Source organism: Exserohilum turcica (assembly GCF_000359705.1).
Source record: "Exserohilum turcica Et28A unplaced genomic scaffold SETTUscaffold_17, whole genome shotgun sequence".
Taxonomy (NCBI): Eukaryota; Fungi; Ascomycota; class Dothideomycetes; order Pleosporales; family Pleosporaceae; genus Exserohilum; species Exserohilum turcicum.
This window is the reverse complement of record NW_007359992.1, coordinates 336,448-359,781: the sequence shown is the minus strand read 5'-3', so window position 1 is coordinate 359,781 and position 23,334 is coordinate 336,448. Positions and strand designations below refer to the sequence as shown.

Below are 23,334 nucleotides of genomic sequence, written 5' to 3'. Positions count from 1 at the left end.
TGGACGTGCGGGGTCAAGTCACGTGATGTGCCATCACGCTAAGACGGTGCCATTAGTGATGGCAGGACCCGCATGTGATGGCAGCTATCAGAAGTGGAGACAACCATCAGTGATGGCAGGTCGAAGTTCTGATGGCAGGACTGGAAGCAATGAGGATATAAGGATGGATGGATTTCATTATTACTCTCGTTGTGGTCAACTCAAATTGTACTTTCTTACTAGTTACTCAACTTCACAAGATTAATACTCGTTAATCTATTCAATATAGATTAGGAATTGTCAAACCTTTTGTTATCTATCTTACAAGCACGCCCACTCCACTGCATCGCTAGACAACCACCTCACGGCGCTCTTCACACCATCTCACTCGCCCTAACCCGGATCGAGCTTAGAGAAGTATCAGCACCCAACCCCGTGTAACAGACAAGAGAAGAGCTATGCTAACCTTGCTAGTGGGCTTAGTCTCTAAGAAGTTAAAATCTCTACCTCTACTATCTAGAGGGTGTTAAGAGCAGCAGGATATAAAAAGACTAAGCTAACAAGGAAGCCTAAGTTAATATAAGAGATAAGGAGTGCTTGTCTTAAGTAGGCATTAGAGCATAAGGACTAGACGTTAGAGGACTAGAAGAATGTTATCTAGACAGATGAGACGTTAGTAGTGATCAACTACTAACGTAGGGGCTATAGAGTCTAGAGAAAGGCAGACAAGAGGGTAGTTAAGAGCTGCATCTATAAGAGGTAGAAGGGATACTCTAAGTTTATATTCTAGGGCTGCTTCTCGTATAACAAAAAAGGTCTATGCTATATCTACTAGCTAGAGACGAAGGTAGAGAGAGAGGATGCTGCTTATTAGATTAAGCAGCTAAACGCTAAGCTTAAGCTTCTATAGCGAGAGGAATAGGAGCTGTTAGAGTCTATAAGAAGGACAGGGCTACGCAATAAGCGTAGCAGGAAGCCTTAATAGAGATAGATAGAGAAGACAGGTAAGCTAATGCATAAGTCTAGAGGTGGTATAGACTAGTAGAGATATTAGGCCTGCGTTCTAATTCTAAAGCTAATTCCTTTTGCTAAAGAGTGCCTCTAAGATAGACCTTGGACTGTCCTAATAGAGGATAAGGCACCTAGCCACGCCCACTACTATTAGGGTGTAATCTATCGCCTATACGACGTTAAGAGACTACTTTAGTGTGGAAACTCGCTAGACTATAACTACATTAAGCTATGCTAGTTCTATATAAAAAGAGAGACTACAAAGAAAGGAGCTCCACAGTCAAGGGCTAAGGCAGTTAGAGTCTAGCAGAACTGCTAGAGAGATCTCTTATAACTTAAGATCTAAGCTTAGATTAAGCGAATTCTTGTACATATTTAAAAGATAATTAAGCTACAAAGTAGTAATAAGTACATAGAGGGGAGAGACAAGCCTTGGCTAAGGCGGCCGCACTTCGGTTAGATTATTCTTGGCAGACAATACTTTTGAAAGGCACCTCCGTACCGAGGCCTAGTCAGACACGTACTATGGACATGTTTGATTGACCAATTCTCGGCACCATCTGGACACATTGCTAAATCGGGCTCGCGAATGCATGGGCGCATACCCTTTCCGAACTCATCGTCGCATTCAATAACATGACGTCAGGCCTATATGGCAGCATTGAAATAAACTGATTTAATAATCGTGGATTTTATTCGCGTCCACTGCCACTCGGCATGAGCTATCGAGGCCTGTGCAGTACAAGCGAGGCCAAAGCTATGAGACGCTTCCCATCATGGGGAGTTATACCGTGATATCCATCAAACGCCCTCCCAAGCCCGCTAATCCAGAGACCTATTGTAGCCAAAGCTACGTGGAAAAAATCTACTGCCAACCACAGCCTGTCCGCATTCCAGCGTGCAAGCCGTGGCCAATGCAGAGAGGTGCTCATTTCTTCTTGTTTGGGAACTTGGGCTGCCCAATCTTGTCACCCCGCAGGATGACATTGAGCACGCGCTCCATGTTTGCCAGCAGCTTCTGATCCGGTGCGGCAGTGCCACGCTCAAAGTCTGCGATGATGGTGGGTGTGCTATTGCACTTGGTGGCCAAGTCCTTCTGTGTCATCGTGGTGCCCTTGTCATTCTTCGCCTCGGAGCGCGCCTTTGAGATAGCCTGACCGACGACGGTACCAACCGTCTTGGGCTTGACAATGTCGTCGGAGCGGTCGACCTTTGTAAGGCGCTGACCTTCTGATGAAGCACCCTGTCATTTGCCTGTTAGTTTGTTTGATACAGAGTTTCGTCCAAGTCGGAGGTCTCAGGGCTACTTACAGCGTTGGCTGAGGCATACTTCTTCTCTGTGGCAATGATTCCACCGCTTCGTTGGGCTGCGTTCAGGGCTGACTTGCCCTTGACTACAGTCTCGCGAGGACCAGCAGCGCCGCCACGGACGCGGCTGCCAATCTTGGTAACGGAGTTCCAGTCGTCAGACATTTTGGTGCGTAGAGGAGTTGAGGGTGATGTGGAAGGTTGCAGCGGTGTCGAGGCACAGAGCGGGGTTTAGCCTGTCGTGTCTGGCGTCTATTTCCTGCCCGGTGAAGCGGCAAACGGCGAGCAAGGTGAAGGGCGGGAGGATGGGTATTCCGGATTTCCAAATAAGGTGGGCGACGTTTTGCTTATGTAGAGGCCCAAAGCAATATGAGGCGCGATGAGTCGAAGCGCCGGGTGAGGTCACCGCCACGCGCTAGTCTCGCTTAGGTCAGGGCCTCTCGAAGCTTCCACGTCTGCACCTGAGCCCTTCCTCCGCCCTCTGCCCTTCTTCACCAAACAACCGTGGCGCATTGCCACAGCTGACACGAGACACGAGACGCTCGTGGCGCGTCGCAACTCGTATACACTCAGCCGCTGCTGCGAAATGATGCGCAGGTTAGGCAGTAGTGCACCGCACGACAAGTATGCGGCGCTGAGCGCGAACAGCTCAGAAAAATTTGTTTTGACCACGAGCACCATGGTGTGCGCTCAACAACCTCTTCAGTATACGTCGTCCTTCCTTCTCCATGATGGACTCGTTTGTCATAAGCAGGGAGATCAACTGCCCACCCGTCTCAAGCTCTTTTCTTGTACTATTGACCTAATGCTCGGGTGTCTGCTCCTTTCTCGTGGACAGGCACTGGCGCTTGGGGCGGGACATTGCTGAAGCATATATGAACATGTATTCTCTATGCCAAGTCTTCATTGATGAGCGTTTGCACCCGATGCTTGCATCGCGTCTCTACACGCCCCGATAGCTCATGAACTTTTTGACAAAGGCCCGTCAGAATTCGACGAGCACCCACTCAACCACCGGAACGCCGTTGCATGTATGCAGCCATATCGATTCGTATCGCCCGCATCCTTCATGTCCGAGAAACCATACATTACAAGTTCGCCTGCGCGGCCTCGCGCTCAGCCTCGCGCTCAACCTCGTACATGAAGTCAAAGTACGGCTTGTCAAAGTGGTGTACACGCACGTATCCGTCTTCTCCTCCACTGCAGTAGCTGGTGCCTTGCGGGTGCACGGCGACATAGTTGAGGGGACCAAAGTGGCCACGCACGCGCCCAATCTCCTCCATGAAGATCTTGTGGTAGAAGCGGGCCTCGAACTTTCCTTGGCGTGCCGAGGTAGTCGTGACGTCCATGGCGGCTTGTCCTCCACCGAGAATAACGTAGTCCTTGACGGGTGTGATTGCGGCCGAGTTGAGCGGTGTGTCGGCGACGTATGACTTGAGGACAGTCAGGTCCTCCACATCAACGAGCTACCATGTGTCAGCCTGGTCAAAGTGGGCTAGGGTTCTGGGTATACCTTTGCCGTCTTGTCCTTGCTTGCGGTGATGAAGTACGACCTGTCGGGTGCCCACTGAATGTCGGCTGGAGGTTGTTAGTTTCTTGTGCTGGACGAACGTACAGAGGCACTGACTGATTTGCATGTCTGGCTCGTGAGCGTCGTAGTTGGAGCTAAGCAGTTCTCCCGTCTTGCCGTCCCATTGAGTGATTGAGCCGTCCTCGTGTCCACTGATGATGTATTTGGCAAGGTACGAGAAGCCTGCGACCGTCGCCTTGGATTCGTCGCACACAATCCTCAGCAGCTGCTCGTCGGATTGTTGCGCCTCGGGGTCGGGGTTGATTGGGTAGACGCAGATGGTCGAGAGGTGCCCTGATCGCTTCTCGGTAACACCGAGTAACTGCCTGCCGTCGGGCGAGAACTCGCAGCGCTTGATACTGGTGTTGAACTCCCACGTGTGCAGAAGCTTGCCAGTCTGCACATGCCATAACCGCATCGTGTTATCCGCACCACCCGTGGCCAGCAACTCGGTCGAGGGGTTCACGTCGACGGTCCATAGCGCTCCCTGGTGTCCGTGGTATGTGCCTAACCGCTCGCCGTTGTGTGAATCTATACGGCATCAGTCTCAATTCCCGTTTTCCGTGTGGACGTAACTAACACCAAGCGCAGACAACATGATCCTAAAAAATATTAGCGTCCTGAAACCCCAAGGATAGCGGGTCTTCGTACCTTGGAGACGGAGAAAATGATGTCGCCATCGGCATTGTACTGTCCCTCGTCAGCGTCTTCTCGCCCCTCCGCTATGCGTCGCGCATGTGTACCTTGACCTGCGTGAGAGCGCGCTCGTGACCCGAGAGAAGAATCGGCTTCATGGCTGCGGTGTGTGCGTGCGGCGGCGGGGTGGGTGTGTCGGCTTATATGGTGCAGGCGGCGTCTCTGAATTTCGGGTGACTCTTGTGCATATCGACGTTCGGCGGGCGAAGTGGGCTGCTTGGCACTAACCCGGCTAGCGTGCTTCATCCCGCATTCGTGCCTCGAGCGTGAACGGCTGCACATCACCACCATTGATGACTCCGACATCTCAATCCACTCTCGTCATCTTGACAGGACTTGCTGAGGACTGCTGCTATTGGTTTGTGAGCAGGGTTGAGGACAAGCCAAAGAAGTATCCACTGTGTTCCTTCATGAGACTGAATGGCACAGTGCACAGCAGCAAGGGATCCAAGGCACCTAGGTGAAGGTGTTTCTGTGACTCATAAATGGCTAATCGTGACAGTCATGTCTCTTCACATGCTCAAGTGTTCTTGGAGCAGTGTATCGGTGGCAAATCCACCGAGCTCTACTGTGCTCGCTCGCCCCGTCTTTTCGGCTACTCTCTCTTCTTCTTGCAAGTGCTCTTTTCTTCAATGCTTTTCTACGAGTCTTCTAACTTTATTCAGCACGTTAGTTTTCTTTCATGACTCTTTTTATCGTCAAGTGCTAAAGTAAAGGCAATCAGGGTGACATCTCCAACACGTTCCCTGCGCTGTTAGGCACTTCCATGCTTGACCTGTCTTGGATTTTACAATTATTAAATCTAGGCCCCTTCACTAATGCTATCTTGAATCCCATCTGCAATGGAATTTCCTCCATTCACTGGTCCCCATTCACTGATAATGAACGTGGCACTTTCCGTTTGCAGTGCGCGCAGTCTTGGCGCAAACACGCTCCTACCCCGACTTTCGACTGCCATGTTCGCATAACAACAAGACGGCTCATTACATTGATCGATCGCCCTTAGCGAGCCAGAGGCGGCAGCACAATACTCCTTCAAAGCGTCAGTGTTAGTGGCCCATCATTTCCAAGTCAAATATGTCTTCCGTTTTACCCGACACTACCATTTCAGTTGCACTGGACAGACTCGAGCGTTTGGAACCCAACCAGTACATTATAGCCCTGGGATCGGGTAGCGAGCAGTTCATTGCCAACTCCAACGGTTACAGAGTGTGAGAGCAGATATCAGATTCGAAATGCAGTCGCGCCCAGCTGACCGTGGCCTAGCACCTACATACCACCATTGCTGCTCAATGACACCATCACTGGGAGCATTAAAAAGTTCATATGGGTTTCCTACGGCTGCAACCTCGATTCATTCTTCTTTAGGTATCAGCGGAGTGACGGAAGACCCGCCTTCAGTATTGGCCCAAATGTTCCACAAGGGTTACGTTCGTTTATCGGGGACCTTAGGAAATCGGAAACTCTTATGGCTGGCTTCAGAGTACAGTTTGGCGCCAACAATTCTTTTGTCGCGTGGTCAGACAAAGATTGGGTCAGCTCGAATGTTCCGAACGAGCTTGATCTCAAGTTGCAAGTAAACTAGGCTCTGGCACATATTCCCACGTGGCTAACAGTCTTCTAGACGCGAAATCAGTTCACACTCATACGCGACGGATCATGTTACCAAGGGTCGGTTCACTGACAGTACGCTAGACAATTTGCAGTGGCATTCAAAGGGCTCCTTTTACATCAAAACCGGCAACCGTCATTTTTGGAACTTCCAAGCAAAGCCTATGCAAATCGCATGGAACGGAATGTGGAAAGGCCAAAGCCGAGACGAGCAGATGCGCAGTACAGTGGAGCATCTTGCAGTAAGCACTACGTACTCATCAACATTCCACCGCTAACGTGTGCAGTACGTCGCGATTAGCCCATACTCGCAACGGGGAGAAACCTTTGCATTTATTAGAAATCAATCTCCTGGCCATGAAGCCCCTTTCATCGTCCATTTCGAGGAAGAGCCCATGCATTCCAACATCATACAGGGCTTCGACACAGCAGCCAAAGACCCTTCTCCGTCGTCTTCGGTTCCTGACCATAGTTCTGACCATAGTTCTGATCATAGTTCTGACCATGGTCCTGACCCCGTGCTACCTTCGCATCCCTTGGACAAAGACAACATTACTCTTCCGGACCAAAACACTCAGCTTATGACCGTCAAGCAGGGAACTGTCTCCTTCAAGTGGGCAACCAGCGAGAGGTCGGGCCGTCCTCATCATAATGATGCACGCGAGTTGGAACTGAGCAAGGGAGAGAAGATTAAAGTATTACGAGAAATGGGCCGCAACTGGCATATTGCCGTCATCAAGAGAGGCGTCAGAGGCTGGGTACATGGCTCTTGGCTTGAGTTTGGCGATGGCAAGGTCCACACCGACTCCAAGGCAGCATATGCCCAGTTCATGGAAGATCTCGAGAGGCTGCTCATACCTGGAGAGATGCGCGATTTTCCGATGATGACAAGCTATGTTAATGAGTGCGCCAGGGACGAGTGCAGGCTGCAAAAGCAAGATGCATGCTCGTTGGGAATTTGCATCCATGATTTGTTTGTCTTGCTGCAGGGCTCCGGTAAGGTTTCTTACGAATGGCTCAAGGAGGGTCGCAACCTCTGGCACCCGGACAGGTTCGCCCGGTTCTGTGAGCCAGAACAAGCAGAGCGTCTGAAGCCTATGGCCGAGCAGATGTTTGTCATGTACGGAGTATTGATGGAGAATTGCCGGAGTTAGAACTGCGGGAGGCGCTCTGGATAGTCCCCAGTTAGGACACGATACCCTGCTCGGGCTGTGTGGGGATGGCCGGACAGCAGCAGCAGTGCTAGATGCAAGCGCCAAAGCATGATTGGTCTGGATAACGAGTTGCTCGGCCAGGCTGCACACTAGAGTCGCGTTGCATAGTTTCCCTATTTCGACTTGGGACCCCGACTGTACGTAATTTGCAGCACACGCGAGTCGCAGAGAAGAAAGTTTGGCGGCGGGCAAGCTTTGAACTTTTTCCGGGCCTTTGCACTGCTATCACTGAGTCATTTCAAACATACATAGAAATGCAGGCATCACCACATCGCGCCATTCCCACTAGACTTGGAAAAGATACGCAGAATCTTCCGACAGGACGATGAGAGTGTATCCGATGTGCGGCGGACGTGTTGGTGCCCTCACCCGTTGTTTTCCGCAGGCTACAGCTACCCCGCCTAGAAAATATTGGTGCGCAACCACGCCTCGCCATCTATATACTGCTGTCAAGACGGTCTCTTGTGCAAGGCAATTCTCCAGCACCCGCTTCGCCATGGCCGGACAGAAGATTGACGGCACCGCCATTGCAAAGAGCATCCGCGAGCGGCTGGGTGCCAAGATCAAGGAGAAGCAGGCGCAGAACCCGCGTTACAGACCCAGCCTGAAAATTGTCCAGGGTAAGTGGCAGGCCATTGAGGCGCCTTGAAGCGTACGCCATGCTGACACGCGATAGTGGGCGACAGATCCGACTCGAGCACCTATGTGCGCATGAAGCTCAAGGCCGCCGAGGAGGCCAACATCGACTGCGAGCTGGTGCACCTGACGGAGGATATCAGCGAGGCTGATCTGCTGTACAAAATCTCCGAGTTCAACAACGACCCCAGCGTTCACGGCATCCTCGTCCAGCTGCCCCTCCCCAAGCACATCTCCGAGCACACCATCACATCGGCCGTTGCTGACGAAAAGGACGTCGATGGCTTCGGCATCCAGAGCATTGGCGAGCTGGCCAAGCGTGGCGGCAAGCCGCTCTTCACCCCATGCACCCCCAAGGGTGTCATGGTGCTGCTGCAGGAGGCTGGTATTGACATCAAAGGCAAGAACGCCGTTGTGCTGGGCCGCAGCGACATTGTGGGCAGCCCCGTCAGCTATCTGCTGAAGAACGCCGACGCGACCGTCACCGTGTGCCATTCGAGGACAAGCGATCTGCCAGAGGTTGTTCGTCGCGCAGACATTGTCGTTGCTGCCATTGGCAAGGCCCAGTTTGTCAAGGGAGACTGGCTTAAGCCTGGCGCCGTCGTCATCGATGTGGGCACAAACTTCATCCCAGACGAGACCAAGAAGAGCGGTCAAAGGCTGGTGGGAGACGTTGACTACGACTCAGCCGTCGAAGTTGCATCGCACATCACGCCGGTACCGGGAGGCGTCGGCCCCATGACCATTGCCATGCTCCTGCAGAACCTTGTCGACTCAGCCGACGCGACCTTTGACCGAGAGAAGAAGCGCAAAATCTCGCCTCTTCCAATCAAGATTGAAGACCCCATACCCTCTGACATTGCCATCTCGCGGAAGCAACACCCAAAGCAGATCACGGCTGTCGCAAAGGAGGTGGGAATTCTGCCTCACGAGCTGGAGCCATATGGTGCGACAAAGGCCAAGGTGGATCTGTCTCTGCTGAAGCGTCTCGAGCACCGCCGGAACGGCCGGTACATTCTTATCGCTGGTATTACCCCCACGCCTCTTGGAGAGGGCAAGTCGACAACCACAATCGGTGTAGCACAGGCTCTGGGCGCACACCTTGGCAGGATATGCTTTGCCAACGTGCGACAGCCCAGTATGGGGCCCACCTTTGGTATCAAGGGTGGTGCCGCTGGTGGAGGATACAGCCAGGTCATTCCCATGGACCAGTTCAACCTCCATCTCACTGGCGACATCCACGCCATCACTGCCGCGAACAACTTGCTCGCTGCTGCTATTGAGACGCGCATGTTCCACGAGAACACGCAAAAGGATGCTGCACTCTACAAGCGCTTGGTGCCGGCTAAGAAGGGCAAGCGCGAGTTTGCCCCTGTCATGTTCCGTCGTCTCAAGAAGCTTGGTATCGACAAGACGAACCCAGATGATCTGACGGAAGAGGAGATTGCCAAGTTTGCAAGGCTAGACATTGACCCCGAGACGATTACCTGGAGACGCGTACTCGATGTCAACGACAGGCACCTGCGTAAGATCACCGTGGGTCAAGCACCAACTGAAAAGGGTCAGACTCGTGAGACTGGCTTCGACATTTCGGTTGCCAGTGAGTGCATGGCCATTCTTGCTCTCAGCAAAGACCTCGCAGACCTCCGCGAGCGCCTGGGCCGCATGGTCGTGGCCAGCTCCCGCGCTGGCGACCCAGTCACTTGCGACGACATTGGCGCAGGCGGTGCCTTGACTGCTCTGCTTGTCGATGCTATCAAGCCCAACATGATGCAGACCCTTGAGGGCACCCCCGTCTTTGTGCACGCCGGCCCATTCGCAAACATTAGTATCGGTGCCTCGTCAGTCCTCGCAGACCGAATTGCGCTCAAGCTGGCTGGTACGGAGCCAGACGAGGACCACGATGCGCAAACCGGCTTCGTCGTCACCGAAGCTGGTTTCGACTTCACAATGGGCGGCGAGCGCTTCTTCAACATCAAGTGCCGATCGTCTGGCCTTGTGCCCGACACAGTTGTTATTGTTGCCACTGTGCGAGCGCTCAAGAACCACGGCGGCGGTCCCGATATCAGCCCGGGTTCTCAGCTTCCCGAGGTCTACCGTACCGAGAACATTGACATTCTCCGTGCTGGCTGCGTAAACCTGAAGAAGCACATTGAGAACGCAAAGGCATACGGCGTCCCCGTCGTGGTAGCAATCAACCGCTTCGCTACCGACACACAGGCCGAAATCGATGTCATCCGTGAAGAAGCCATTGCTGCCGGTGCCGAAGACGCCATCCCGGCGAACCACTTTGCCGAGGGCGGTGCGGGCGCCATTGACCTTGCCCAAGGCATCATTGCGGCGTCGTCCAAGCCCAAGCCCGACTACAAGCTGCTCTACGACACATCGAGCGGCAGCGTGCAAGAGCGCATGGAAACTATTGCCAAGCGCATGTACGGCGCCGCGGCCGTCGAGTTCTCGGAGCTCGCCCAAAAGAAAGTCGACACGTACGTCAAGCAGGGCTTCGGCAACCTCCCCATTTGCGTCGCAAAAACCCAATACAGTCTCTCGCACGACCCCAGCCTCAAGGGCGCCCCAACAGGCTTCACCGTCCCCATCCGCGACGTCCGCATGGCGGCTGGCGCTGGCTACCTGTATGCGCTTGCTGCTGACATTCAAACTATCCCTGGTCTGCCTACGGCCCCCGGCTATCTCAACATTGATGTTGATGTTGAGACGGGCGAGATTGACGGCATGTTTTAGGTCTTTCATCACCACCTACACACCATAAATCACACCATGTGAAGGATTAGGATGTGTGTTTTTTTCTTCCCACCGGGTTCAGAGAAAAAAAAAGCATTCAACAAGCTTTTTTTTTAGGTAGAGTTTTTGTCAGTTATGGGAACATGGAAACATGAAATGAATGATGGGGTTTTCCATTGGGCGTTTTCTTCTTCTTCTTCTTCTTCTTCTTCTCCTTCTTCTTCTTCTTTTTTGTTTTTTTCTTTCTTCTTCTCATATCATTATACCTTTCTCTTTCCATCTTTCTTTCCATCTTCCTCTTTCTCAAATCGGCGTCTTTATCAAATCACAAAAAAGGGAAGCGAAGGAGCAATCGGGTGGCTAGAAGGGTCTTTCAACAACAACAACAACAACTAAGGGATGCATTCAACACGAGGCATGATATATATATATATATATATATATATACATTACAAACAGGGTATTGAGCATGGCTGGGGAATTTTTCTTTTCTTTTCTAGGCTTTATGAATGGTCTTGGGAAGAGGAGAGGGGGAGGAGGAGGTGTGTGTAGTATTCAACTACAATTTTTGATGGATGGATGGATGGATGGATGGATGGATGGATGGATGGATAGAGTCAATACTATCTATGTATGGACATGTATGTGGACATGGCTGAGAAGAAAAGCTTTGCCTGCAAAATAAGTGTCATGTGATGTCATGTGGTGTTTCGAGCTGTAATTGTGAATGGGAATGGAAATGGGAATGGGAATATGACTATCAAGCATATCAAGTTGCAAGCGTGTGTAAAGGATATCGACTCGTAATCAAATCTATAAAGACAGAGAGAGAGAGAGAGAGAGACGAATGTGATCAAAGGATTTATTCGACTCTGAGGTATAGGCGACGTTGAGCAGATGGGCTACCACTGGGGGAAAGAAGAAGAAGACAAGGTTGATCCTGCGCCGGCTGCCATTCCGAGAAACCTATCCTATTACCATGACAAGCAAACTCAGTGGCTACGTTATCGAGCATGAGCACCGAACCAAATTGTATTCTGCCGCCGAACCAAAGACGAACAAACAAGCACGGCAAACGCTAGACATTCTACGCTGATGCATGTGGTGGTGAAGACGTCGAGTATACTCAGTGTGAAGGGTTGTCGTTTACATCATTCCAAGGTCCTGCATAGCCTTGGCATAGGTATCCCAGTCGGTAAGGGCACCCAGGGCACGACGTTGGTGTGCACTGAGCAGTGTGAGGCCGTAGACGTAACTTGCATTGACCCATCCGAAACTGCGACGCGTTAGTCATGCTCTTCATAACAGACAAAGCTGAAATCTTACCCTTCGCGAGGAACGCCCTTGAAGTCGCTGCCTTGGTTACCGTATTCAGCCTCGACCTTGTGCGGGTCCACCTTTCTTGTAACGTCGTACTTTTCAACAACGACACCGTTGAAGTCGACAAAAGCCTTGGTAACCATGAAGAGCCAGCGGTAAGCCAATCGCTGGGCTTCAGCATCGTATCCATATCGCTGCATGCCGACCCAGGCAAGCATCTGCTGAGGTGCCCATCCAAAGGGGTAGTCCCATTGTCGGTTGGGGCGGTCAAGACCAACCTCGCCACGCGACTTTTCTGTACCAGATACAAGACCACCAAAGGCCTCGAGCTTGGGCAAAGCCTTCTCCACAAGAATGCTAGCCTGGCGGGGCGTGGCAAGTCCGGACCACATTGGCCAGAAAGTCGTGGCACTTTCGTAGCCTGTACGCTCGTGCTTGACCGTGTTGTAGTCAAAGTACATACCGGCCTCCTCATCCCAGAGATACTTGTCGACTTGGACGCGGCGTTTTCTAGCGCGACGCTCCCATGCGGCCGAGTTCTCAATATGGCCAGGCTTCATGTCGCCAGTGCAGAATTCAGCAGGAATCTCCAGCTTGTCTCCAAAATGGTTGCGGATGCAGCGGCCAATGTCGATTTCATACTTGTATAGAAGGGCGTTGATATCGACAACTGCGAGGTCCGCAGCAACCTTCTCAAGACGGTATGAAGTGTCGTGACCAGACTCACGCACGGCACGGTCATGCAGGAAATAGTCGTCTAGTTCAGGCTCGTGTACCCGTTGATAGTTGTACGCATCGACAAACTCGTGGAAAGTCATGCCGTGCTTTTCTGCATATGGCTTCAAGATGTGCTCAAAGTGCGTGGCTTCCGTCTCCGGAGGCACTCCCAACCCACTAGGTCGGTACCTGGACAGACCCGTCTCGGGATCATAGCGAGGCGGGCTCATCCAGACCGAGTAGTATTCCTTGATGGCAGCCAAGATGGCCTGGCGCAGGAATTCGAGCGCACCAGGTTCGTGCTTGATGCGTTCGTAGCAGCGCAGGGCCATGTCGGTCAGGAAAGGCGGCTGCGAACGGCAGAGATAGTATGTGCGGTTGGCGTTGAGAATCTTGTTGTAATGCTTAATACAGAAGCAGAAATGAATCACCATGGACTTGACCAGGTCAACACGGTCGTTGACAAGCAGGCCAAGCGAGCACATGTAGCTGTCCCATCCGTAGACCTCGTTGAAGCGGCCACCAGGAACCACAAAGGGCAGGCCTCTCAAGTCCTTCTTCTTGGTCTCGGGGTCAATCCACTCTTCCATGGCGATGGCGAGAAGACCAGGGGCCTTGTTCAGGTCGCGCACATATGCTTCGTTGTCGCAGTCCTGTGGCAGCTGAACGACCTCGAGACGCATGTCTGGATGCTCGCGGGCAATGCGTGTGTAGTATTCGTACTGCTCGGGAGCGCCCTGGGGAATGTATATGCGGGGACGGGGATCGGGGGTCCAGTCTTTGGGGTCGACGCCGACCTTTGCAATGTTGGAGCCATCAATGCGGCGGGTCAAGCCATCCCAGAAGGAGAACTGGATGAGGCGGCTGAGACGGTTCACGGGGTTCTCGTTGAGGCGCGATTCGTCGAGGACAATGGTCTTGCGGCCGTAGTCTTTGGCGAGGGTGAGCTCCTGAAGCAGGTTGGACAGCATGTAGGTGCCGCGAACATCGTGCTTCTTGAAGGCATTGGAGCCGAGGGTGCCGAGCGAGAGCGTCTGTGTCGCTTGTCAGCTGGGGTTGCATGCAGAGAGAGCAGAGGCAGCAGGGCGTCTACCTTGGGGCCCTTGTCATCAATGGTGATCTGGTAGTTTTGATCCGAGTCCTCGCGGGCCAGCAGCTGCTCGAGCGTCTCGTCGACGTTGATCTTGAAGCGGCGGGGCTGCAGCGAGATTTCATCTGCAGTCGTAGTCAGCGGCGTGTGGTGGTGGTGGTGGTGGTGCAGGCTGGCTGGCAGCTGGGGCTAGGTACCGTGACTGATGCGGCGGCCAGCTGTGACGCCCTCGCTAAGGGGCGCATTGCGCGAGGATTGGTCTACATTCTGCTTGGTGTTAGGCTGGGCGCCAATGGGGCGGATGAAGGGCAGGCAGTGCTCACAGCCGAGTAGGTGCGGGCCCTGGGGTGTTTTTGCGAGTGACTCTCGCCATAGTAGATATGGGGCGCAGCGTACGGGTCGATGACACTCGAGGTTCGGCGATTTTTCGAAGGTTGCGAGCTCATGCTATGGGGGAGGGAGGGCGGAGCCGCCAGGTAGAGCAAGCCGAGATGGAGGGGTGTGGGTGTGGGAGAGTGTGGTTGGAGGGGGGCGGTGTCGGTGTCGGGCGGTGGTGTTGAGGATAGATTGGATGTACGAGTGTGGATGTGTGCGAGAGAGCTATGGCGTATGTAGGTAGGTACTGCCCAGAGTTAGCTGAGACGCTCGCAGCTCGTTCGCGGCCGGACTGGGGTGGGGGCGGGGCGGGACGAGTTGGGTGAGACGGAGCTGACTCGGGATACCTTGTTGTGTCACACGGCGATATTGCTGTCGGGGCTAGTAGGATGCAGCCGAGTTAGGACTGGGAGGGTGGGATGAGGAGTGCGAGTGCGAGTGCAATGGGTGAGACGGGGTGGGCGGAGGCAGCCAGTTTTGACCATGGCAGATGGGGCAGGCTGGCAGGTTGGCCGATGCCCCAGAGCGCCGCCGGGCAGGCGTCGAGCGGCGGTGGGTCTCTCTGCTGCCATCACGATACGCAGATAGCCAGAACCGGTGGCGGTGAGGAAGCTGCACTGTGGCCAGATACCGACACTGACACCGGAACATGGCTGCTGAGTCTGCGTCCAGTACACGAGCAGGCATGTGCGTCGCTGCCCGGCGCGCCCGGGGATGGGGGGGGGGCGCCCACGCGACGACGTGTGCACTGCACTCGACTCGACTCGACGCACACTGGATGCACCAGATGCACTGCGCTGCGCTGCGCGGCACTGCGCGGCACGGCACTGCATACACGATTCGCATGTCCCGTGCCGGCGTGGGTGCAGCATCTGGTGCATCTACACCTGGCTGTGGTGGTGCTTGTCCATGTGGCGGGCGCAGAGTCGTGGTCTGGTCGTGGTCGTGGTCGTGGTCGCAGCTTCCCCGTGCCTGGGCGCCTTCCTTCCTCTGCACATGGGCATGTGCTCTTGCCCGTCTCGTCTCGCAGCGTCATCGTCATCATCGCCCTTGCCCTCGCCTCGCCTCGCCTCGCCACTGCCCGCCCCGGCTTTGTTGATCGCGCTATCACTATCGCAACCACAACCGCCCAACCCCACCTATACGTCATGCTCCCTCAGGTACCTCGTCCACCCTCCATTGGCCCTGCCCGAGGCCTGCTGCCGTCACCATCGTCATCTGTCCCCCTCCGGCCCAGTCTTCCCGTTGAATCCAAAGTGCAAAAAAAAAAAAAATTAAAAAAATTCTGGCCCGTTGCTTTTCCGTCCGACCCTGAATTCAACTGTCAGGTCCCGGGTCACTGCGCCCGCTGTGACTGGCTCGCCTGCTCTGCTCGCCTGCTGGCTGCCCGGCTACTCCTCCCCCACATCCCACGTCCCGTCTACGTCCACGTCCACGCAACAACATGTCCACCGTCTATTCCGGCTCTCCAAGCCCTTCCGTCTTCCCCCGTCGGCATCACGGTGCAACATGGCATGCAATTGTGCAATCTGACAAGATGGATTCAAATGGCCCGCGCAGGCCCGCTGAGCCTGCTTCGGAGATATTACTTTAATACCCTATACAGCTGGCTGGTGCTGTCACCGCCCACTATAACTATACACACTCGCTATCGTGATTTTTTCCCCAAACAAAAGAAAATGGCTGGCGGCAGTCTTGGGCTGTCCGTAAACCCCCAACGCCTTCGCTAATAGACAATCAAACAACAGAGACAAATGAAAAAAAGAGAGTGGGCGGGTGGCCGGAAATGTGTGCATCTTCACACTCCGAGCTTCTTTGCCGAGTTCTTTCGGCTTTTCCGCATGCTCCTCCAACTCCACTTTCCCTTGGTTGCTTGCTGCAGCTCCTCGGGGCTTAGCGTGGCCGAGTCGGGTCGTGGGCTGTCGGACGTGGTGCTTGTGCAGCTGACGGACAGTGTCTCGAGAGATGTTGCAATGGATGCAGTTCGTCGGATTTCAAATTCCTCGGCGCTCTCATACCGCCTGAGCTTGGATTGCGGCCTGACGGGGAGGGGTTCTTGGAGAGCCAGGAAGCCAGAAGCAAAGCATCCGCCGTACGCCTTGAGCACCTCGAGAGACGCGGCTCTTCTCAGAGCCATTCGCTTGGAGTAGGTGCTGGCGTCTTCGTCGTCCGACTCGTCAAAGTCCATGTCGTAGTGGTAGTATTGTTGTGTCTCAACCATGTGGCACGCACTGTCGGTCTGGGTTTATTGTTAGTCGATGAAGGATACCAAGAGGGATGGGCCAAATGCGTACCTTGGAGTGTGTTGACATGTGTGACGAGGCATGTGTTGAGCTGTGCGAGCGCAGGTTCTCTTCAGTGAGCTGGGCTTGGTGGAAGCAGACGTCCCAGTTGGGGGTGTGTCCGAGGTCCTTGTACATGATTGTGTGTGGGAGTGGGTTGATTAATGAGTGGGGTTGGTGTTTGTGTAGCTGGTGTCCACGGTGGCAGTGGTGGCAGTGATGGTAGTAGTAGTAGTAGTAGTAGTAGTAGTAGTAGTAGTAGTAGTAGTAGTAGTAGTAGTAGTAGTGTGGTGGTAGTGGTAGAGAGAGTGGTGGTGTTGTGACGGTAGTGACTGGTGGTGGTAGTAGTGTTGCTGCTGTCGTGATGCTATCGGTGTTGAGTAGTGTCGAAGCCTAGGGCGACCAAGTGTTATATATTGACACAGGACCTAATATCCTAACGCAGCTCGCAGCATCATGGCCACCCGACCAAGCGCCATAGCGCCGCGGTCGCCGATGGACGCCAGGGGACCGGGATGGTGACAGCGCCCTAAAACGTGGTACATGGCTGCGGCTCTACCGTTTCCGTCGTGTCTGGCGCTTTGGCCTGAGCAGGCGTCGTTGCTTTTAGCTGCCGTCGACGCAAGGGCCGCACGGCAGATCCTGGTGTGCTGAACCAAGAGGCTGGCTGCCCTCACCCCCTCGACTGCAGGCCTATTCGCACACGCCGATCAGCCGCCTTTTGGAACTTGCCATCAAACGCCTCAGCCGCTTCATTCGCTCCAGGTACGCACGTATCGCCAGGCACAGCGCAAACAAACCTCCCATGCCCCCGTCCATCAGCGAAGCCTAGAACGCGGCCTCGACGCTCTCCTCTGCCCTCCACCCGCACACGCACACGCACACACAGACACAGACACGCGGGCATGGTGAGAGCCTCGCCGCCGTCGAAAAGAAAGAGAGGCGTGTCCAAGCTGAACCACACCGCCTGCCCTCTTGGACGGCCGCCGACAGCGCGCCTAGCAGAGATCTGCCCCTCGTGTGCATGGAGCCAACCAGCTGCCCAAAGCCGCCAAGGGCCGCCAGACTGCAATTTGACAGCTGTCGCAAAAAGCAATCAGCCCCTTAGCGCAACGCGCCCCATGCGCCGAACGATGGATTCGCCTGCCTGCCTGGATCGTGATGACGGGATGGCAGCGAGCGCATCGTAGCCACGCCAGAGGGCCAGAGGGCCAGAGGGACCATGCCACTTGCGACCGACTGAATGCCTGCCCTGCCCTGCAATGCCCCGGCCCAGACAGGCTCCAATGCAGGAACACCAAGTCCGGCCCGCGCCCAGGCACGCTCTGCCATCTCCACCAATCTACACCCTACTACCACTAGGTCGCCTGCTACCCTCACAGGCCGGCGGGCGATCATCCAGCGCATCACCCCCCTCCCCCTCCAAAAACACGCGCTGCCAGGCACCCGGCCATGCCGTCACCTGGCCGCGCAACCATGCATGCATGCGCACACAATGGCAATGTTTCACCTGATGCGGCAGCCGACCCAAGCAAACCATGGCCGCCTCAACCCGCCATTCTACTCTACTCCTACTCCAGATGGCCAGCATCGTCGCCTGCTCGCTTGCGCCCCTCGCTCGCTGCTTAGTGAACAGCCACCGTCCTCTGACCGCCCGCGCCATGGTCCGTCTGGGCCTAGCCCCGCGAGGCGCCCCTGCACTAGCGTCCCCACCCTGGGCGGGGGGGTTGGCGCGTGAGATTGGCGGGCCAAGCATCGTGTTGCATTCGCCCGATTTACTGCATCTGTAACCCCAGGAACACGTTGGTCCCAATCATCTTGTTACCCTGCCCTCTGGTACGTACCCTCACCACCCAGCCTGCCCTGCTCCCCCAGCACGCTGTCGCACAGCAACGTCGTCGAAACATGGCCCAATGGCCCTGCCACCACTCGTTTCAGCATAGGGGGCTGCCATCTACTGTCGTCGCCCTCGCTCCCTTATCCCCCCTTGGCAGAATCTACCAGGCCTTGTGCGCGGCCGTCGTCGCACTCGTGCCCCCCTTCATCGTCATGATACACACACACACTCTCGCAATTATGCCGATTGGTGGTCGTGTGCAGGCCTCACTCCTGCTGCGGTTTGCGGGGCAATATCGTGGCATTCCTGATTCAATACACGGCTCGCCGACCTTCAGGCGTCGTTCCCAGCTGCCTCACCCCGGTCCACAAGTCCACAATTCCCGCAGTATGGATTCCCGCACGGAATTCCCCAAAGGTTAAGAGGAGTCGCCTTCGGTAACTTTTTGCCGGCCTAGGGCTCGATCAAAACCACCGATATCTCGTGTTGGAATCCCCATTCAGATCTGATTCTCCATCTTGTATGACTCGACACCCTGGTCCGGATCACCCAGTCCCGCGGTGCAGCCTTGGTTCCCAGATCGGCGAATAGAGCCGTAGGAATCTACCCCCAGTCCGTTTCCTAAATAGAATTGATGCCTGACATTCACCCACAGCAATGGGTACGGCTCAGATCTCTCGCCCCGTACAACGATTCCCAATTCGAGTGTGACGTAGTGCACTCAGCAACACCAACGGCCCGACTGTTTGCGGCAAGTGGAGATAAGGGGAACCATGCACCACACACGCTCTGCTCGTGTGCCCTCCACGTCGAACAATCATGGCCGTCGAGGCGCTAAGCAAATCAACAACAGCCTGCCACGTCCAAAAAGCACAATCAAGCGCCAGCAAAACCACCGTGAAAAGCCCGTGACCATGCCTCGTCCCTTTCGTCAGGTGATGGCTAGCCTGGTCGCACTTTGCTGCGTCCCTGAGCCTGCAAGTGCCGGCCAGCAAAAGGAAATGTTACGCAGGGTCAGTCGCCGCTTTTCTTTTCTCTCAAGTCGACCGCCTCAAACTTGGCATGCGACAGCAAAGGTTGTCGCTGAGCGTCCAAAATATTGCAAACCACCATGCGCATTGCATCACACGCCGCTAACGAGTCGCTCCGAAGAAGGCCAGATTGCGTACAATATTACATTGTTCACGACGGATCGTTGATTGGCTATCAAAACACACATCACCCCCAAAAGTCCAGACCCCTCCACAGCCATTACTTAACATCACCACGCTACAAAACCCCCATGTGCCGGGATCCATGCATGCCTAGACTGGTTTCACTCGTCTTCCTATCATCTGTCGTGAGGCGTCAGCAGCCTGTTTACACCGCCTCAGGAGAAGCCAACCTACTTCAACAAAGTCCTAGTCACAAAGCTTGGAGAAAGCTTGGCCTTGCTCATGCAGCTCGGCCGTATACTTCAGCCACGTCTGCGAGCCACTGGTCCAGATGGCGTCGAATGTGCCAGTGGGGAAATGGAATGTGCACATGGAAGCGCATTTTGTTCGCTGTGCTACGAGTCCAGGTCGCTTTTGGAAACGCTAGCAGAGACTTTTTTTTCGGTTTGTGACGATGAGTATTGGATAGCTGGGTGCGAAGAGATGTTTGGTGTTGAGGCAGACGTCCAGGCATCAATGCTTTCTTCTTATATCGGCAGCTTCACGTTCATCGGATGACGGCAAGGCCATCTTGGGCAGTGCGGTTGGCAACAAGCTGATATGGCCGCTGGTCTTGGTGGCAGAAAAGTGGTGTGACGGGCTCACGATGCTGCATGCGAATGCGATAATTAGCCGGAAAGCAGCAGCGTCACACCACGCGCATTTCCGGACCTCGCCGCCCACCTTGGCACCTCCTTCATGGAAATCACCACCAGCGTGTATCTCCGCACGATAAATGTCAAATCAGGGACTCGTACTGCTAAACACCCTGATCTTCTCGGGTTCACACCATCACCCTCTCTCGCTAACGACATGCGTTGTCTGCTTGAGCCTTGTCACCTGAACACGTCTCGCCAAACAAGACCCTATTTGACATTGACCAGCCACAGCGATTCCATATTAGGATTTCCATGGCAAACGCGGCTGACCGGTGCACACCCACCTTTAGCGACTCGAGCACACGACGGCTAATGCAAGAAGAAGAAGAAAGAAAGAAATAACCCCCCTCTGCCCCCTCCTTTTTTGCAGACAGGTGCAATATGCAACCAACTTTCCGCATGGTGGCCCATGTCACAGAGCATGCATGCTGCACATCTCCGTGACCTCCGACAAAATTTTCATGATTAAAAAAAACTGTTGATCATGGGATGGACGAAATCAAAAATGTGAAGGACATTGTTAGACACGTACATCCGCACCCACACCCACACCAAGGCCAATACACCCCAACACATCATCCTTGCTTGGTGCTTGCCCCCCCCCCCACACATCCACACATTCTTCACATGTAGTAGGGTGGGTAAGATAGGGAATGTTAGTATGCACTGTAAGAAACCCCCCCGTTGTGACTCACAGAGAGAAATAGACGGGGAGAGAGAGTCAGGGTCAGAGAGCCAAAAAGAAAAACAAAACTTTTTTTCTCTGCTCTCTGTGCGCTCGAAGCGAGAGCGAAAGAGAGAAGCAAGCGAAAGAAAAAATGTTTCAACTTTTTCTTTCATACACACAGACATAACCCTGATTACTACCCGTACAATGGTGAGGGAGAGGAAGTAAGTAAGAGAGATGGAAGCGAGAAATCTAGACCATGGAAAGGGTGCAAGCGACGAGCATCTAGACCCCCCTTTTCACGAGGAGAAAAAAAAATCCACGACATGGAGAGAAGAAAAGAGGACCAGTTTCCGCTAATATTCCAAATCTTGGGAGGGATTATTGCTTTGGGGGCGGCGCAGGGCGGGGAAGAAAGATACAAGTATCGCGTTGTTTGATACTCGAGGGGAAAGGGTCTCGAACGGCCTGGGAGGGGGCAGTACTCAACAAAAGGGAAGGGAAATCGAAGCAGTAAGAATAAGGATAAACAGAAGGGTCTAGACAATTGGGTCTAGAACAACAGTATCCTTTTTACTTGCGGCGAAGACCATGCCAGATGCGCTTGAAGAAAGCCTTCTTCTTGCTCGCTGCCTTTTCCTTGTCCTTCTCTTTTCCAGACTCATTCTGCGCTGCTGTTCTCGAGGATACCGCCATGGGGCGTGGAAGTGGCTGCGACGTAGCAGTACTAGCAGGAAGACGAGGTTCCATGGGCTCCATGCTATCGCGCTTTTGCTGCTGCTGCTGAGAACCCACTGCTACGAGGGGATGCTGCGGCATAGCAGGAATAGCGGGAAGTGAAGCCGCATACGCCCTGTTGCACATGGCATCTTGGCGCATTTTCTGGCTGTCGTGGAGGAAGAAAAATGCACGAGTTAGCGTTGTACACATATGTCGAGGTTGGGCAGATGTACGCTTGCAACTTGGCCCGAAAATCAGAAAAATCAATGAAAAAGGGAGAGAATTGACAAAGTATTCCGACCAATGAAAAAAACTAAACCAGCAAATATCGAGACACTAAGAAAAAAACGTACAACGGCAAACAAATATCAGACTAGTATGGACGGTATATTACCGCCACCGACCAAACAAAACATTGCAGGCAAAACGTTGGCCACAAAGAAGACAAGAAAAGTAACACAGCACACACTTACACAACATCATGACTCCACATCTTCCTCGAACCCGTATAATTCATAGCATGTGACCCGAGCACACTATGCGCGCCGGCGCCCCTCCACTGCAGCACCTCGCTCTGCGTGCCATCAGCATGCACCTCATCGCCCACCACCATCATCTTGCCCTTTCCCTTTCCGCCCGCACAGCTGTGCCCCAGCACATGCACGTCGTCGGACCCGTTGAGCCGTGCATACGCCAATTCGTATTCGTGCGGCAGAATGCGGCGCAGCGTCTTGTGCGAGTGCGACAGCGGCGCAGAGTGCGTCGATGGCGGCGATGACGCGGAGCACGTGTACAGCGAGAAGGTCGAGGGCGTGGGGAGGAGGCTTGACGAGTTCAGCGTTACCGTCGAGGGCGTGGACGAAGAACCCGGTTCGGGGGTGCGTCGGTGCTGGTCCTGGTGGTGATGGGATGAGGGGCCTGCGATGCAGGGGAGCGTCGAGCAGGATTTGGAGCAGCGGGTTGTGCGGGAGGGAGAGGGGGTAGGAGGGAGAGTGGGCTGTTTGAATCAAATCCCAGAATTAGTTTTAGCTCTTCGAGTTAATTCTCCGCTCGTTGGAAAGTCCTTCTTGTACACGATCCAAGTCTCATTTCTTGAACCGCCCAGCAAAAGACTGCAAGTGCTTACCAGGCTCGCGTTGTCGTACGACGGGTAGGACATGGTTGGTGTTCGGAGAAATTACTGTGCTTTCCTTTTCTTTCTTTCTTCGAGTTCCCGCGCGTGCTGCGGGAGGGAGGAAAAGAAGCGTCGGGGGGGGGGTAAAGGTTAGAGAGCGGCAGGGCAAAGAAAGGGTTGCAGTGTTGGGGAGAAAAGAGGCATTGTGGTGTGGCCTTTGCGCAAATGGTTTATTTGACTACCTTACTAGCTACTGTCGTGGTACTGTGCGGTGTTGTAGCGAACAAATGGCCCGGTTGCGTTGGAGTTGTGTGAGGCTGGATTCGCTGCGCCGAGTGTTGAATGGTACGGGTCCGAGATGTTCAAGGGGGACGAGGGGAGCAGCGCTGGTATTCCAGAGAGGGCATATCATACTGGCAACGCTCATTCGCCCGTGGCTACCGCATGCTCTACGAATGAAGGCTGCAGCAAATCATTCTATCAAACGCGCACACGACGCTTTTTGTTGCGTGTGGCTCGCGCAGCAACCCTCTACCCAGTTGGTGTGCAACCAAGTTGTGGTCACGCTCAATGTCCACACACACACACCCCAT

The 23,334-nt window shown here is 54.1% G+C and overlaps 8 protein-coding genes across 8 annotated transcripts; 2 read left to right on the top strand and 6 right to left on the bottom strand.

The window, feature by feature from the left end:
- Positions 1–1,918: 1,918 nt before the first annotated feature.
- On the bottom strand, positions 1,919–2,463 carry SETTUDRAFT_108526 (uncharacterized protein; the record flags this gene model as incomplete). The annotated part of the gene is made up of 2 exons (XM_008026268.1): positions 1,919–2,233; positions 2,302–2,463. The coding sequence occupies 2 exons, from the start codon at positions 2,461–2,463 to the stop codon at positions 1,919–1,921; spliced, it is 477 nt and encodes a 158-aa protein (XP_008024459.1).
- Positions 2,464–3,051: 588 nt separating this feature from the next.
- Positions 3,052–4,722, bottom strand: SETTUDRAFT_168745 (uncharacterized protein). Its single transcript, XM_008026267.1, has 6 exons — positions 4,612–4,722; positions 4,520–4,558; positions 4,449–4,470; positions 3,926–4,399; positions 3,812–3,876; positions 3,052–3,764 (listed from the first exon to the last, which is right to left on the bottom strand). The coding sequence occupies exons 1-6, from the start codon at positions 4,660–4,662 to the stop codon at positions 3,387–3,389; spliced, it is 1,029 nt and encodes a 342-aa protein (XP_008024458.1). The 5' UTR covers positions 4,663–4,722; the 3' UTR covers positions 3,052–3,386.
- A 919-nt stretch (positions 4,723–5,641) lies between these two features.
- On the top strand, positions 5,642–7,329 carry SETTUDRAFT_27889 (uncharacterized protein; the record flags this gene model as incomplete). Its single annotated transcript, XM_008026170.1, has 4 exons — positions 5,642–5,775; positions 5,831–6,133; positions 6,189–6,417; positions 6,463–7,329. 4 exons carry the CDS (start codon positions 5,642–5,644, stop codon positions 7,327–7,329), a joined length of 1,533 nt encoding a protein of 510 aa, XP_008024361.1.
- A 441-nt stretch (positions 7,330–7,770) lies between these two features.
- SETTUDRAFT_47098 (uncharacterized protein) lies at positions 7,771–10,932 on the top strand. Its single transcript, XM_008026203.1, has 2 exons — positions 7,771–8,009; positions 8,066–10,932. Exons 1-2 carry the CDS (start codon positions 7,886–7,888, stop codon positions 10,765–10,767), a joined length of 2,826 nt encoding a protein of 941 aa, XP_008024394.1. The 5' UTR covers positions 7,771–7,885; the 3' UTR covers positions 10,768–10,932.
- A 713-nt stretch (positions 10,933–11,645) lies between these two features.
- SETTUDRAFT_168743 (glycoside hydrolase family 37 protein) lies at positions 11,646–14,370 on the bottom strand. Its single transcript, XM_008026266.1, has 5 exons — positions 14,218–14,370; positions 14,092–14,161; positions 13,898–14,019; positions 12,094–13,838; positions 11,646–12,043 (listed from the first exon to the last, which is right to left on the bottom strand). The coding sequence occupies exons 1-5, from the start codon at positions 14,338–14,340 to the stop codon at positions 11,914–11,916; spliced, it is 2,190 nt and encodes a 729-aa protein (XP_008024457.1). The 5' UTR covers positions 14,341–14,370; the 3' UTR covers positions 11,646–11,913.
- Positions 14,371–15,806: 1,436 nt separating this feature from the next.
- On the bottom strand, positions 15,807–16,689 carry SETTUDRAFT_184282 (uncharacterized protein; the record flags this gene model as incomplete). Its single annotated transcript, XM_008026265.1, has 2 exons — positions 15,807–16,508; positions 16,564–16,689. The coding sequence occupies 2 exons, from the start codon at positions 16,687–16,689 to the stop codon at positions 16,068–16,070; spliced, it is 567 nt and encodes a 188-aa protein (XP_008024456.1). The 3' UTR covers positions 15,807–16,067.
- Positions 16,690–21,180: 4,491 nt separating this feature from the next.
- Positions 21,181–22,083, bottom strand: SETTUDRAFT_168741 (uncharacterized protein). The gene has a single exon (XM_008026264.1). It carries the CDS (start codon positions 21,784–21,786, stop codon positions 21,481–21,483), a length of 306 nt encoding a protein of 101 aa, XP_008024455.1. The 5' UTR covers positions 21,787–22,083; the 3' UTR covers positions 21,181–21,480.
- A 13-nt stretch (positions 22,084–22,096) lies between these two features.
- SETTUDRAFT_27884 (uncharacterized protein) lies at positions 22,097–22,786 on the bottom strand (the record flags this gene model as incomplete). Its single annotated transcript, XM_008026169.1, has 2 exons — positions 22,097–22,522; positions 22,754–22,786. 2 exons carry the CDS (start codon positions 22,784–22,786, stop codon positions 22,097–22,099), a joined length of 459 nt encoding a protein of 152 aa, XP_008024360.1.
- Between the last annotated feature and the right edge of the window lie 548 nt (positions 22,787–23,334).

Bases quoted from the DNA above. Each gene is read 5' to 3' on its own strand.
- SETTUDRAFT_168745 (XM_008026267.1), bottom strand. From the start codon at position 4,662: ATGAAGCCGATTCTTCTCTCGGGTCACGAGCGCGCTCTCACGCAGGTC. The intron at 4,559-4,611 runs GTACACATGCGC...GACGAGGGACAG, and splicing joins GCGCTCTCACGCAGGTCAAG to TACAATGCCGATGGCGACAT. The intron at 3,877-3,925 runs GTCAGTGCCTCT...AACAACCTCCAG, and splicing joins CGAGCCAGACATGCAAATCA to CCGACATTCAGTGGGCACCC.
- SETTUDRAFT_47098 (XM_008026203.1), top strand. From the start codon at position 7,886: ATGGCCGGACAGAAGATTGACGGCACCGCCATTGCAAAGAGCATCCGC. The intron at 8,010-8,065 runs GTAAGTGGCAGG...GACACGCGATAG, and splicing joins CAGCCTGAAAATTGTCCAGG to TGGGCGACAGATCCGACTCG.
- SETTUDRAFT_168743 (XM_008026266.1), bottom strand. From the start codon at position 14,340: ATGAGCTCGCAACCTTCGAAAAATCGCCGAACCTCGAGTGTCATCGAC. The intron at 14,020-14,091 runs GTACCTAGCCCC...CTACGACTGCAG, and splicing joins TGGCCGCCGCATCAGTCACG to ATGAAATCTCGCTGCAGCCC. The intron at 13,839-13,897 runs GTAGACGCCCTG...CAAGCGACACAG, and splicing joins TTGATGACAAGGGCCCCAAG to ACGCTCTCGCTCGGCACCCT.
- SETTUDRAFT_168741 (XM_008026264.1), bottom strand. From the start codon at position 21,786: ATGCGCCAAGATGCCATGTGCAACAGGGCGTATGCGGCTTCACTTCCC.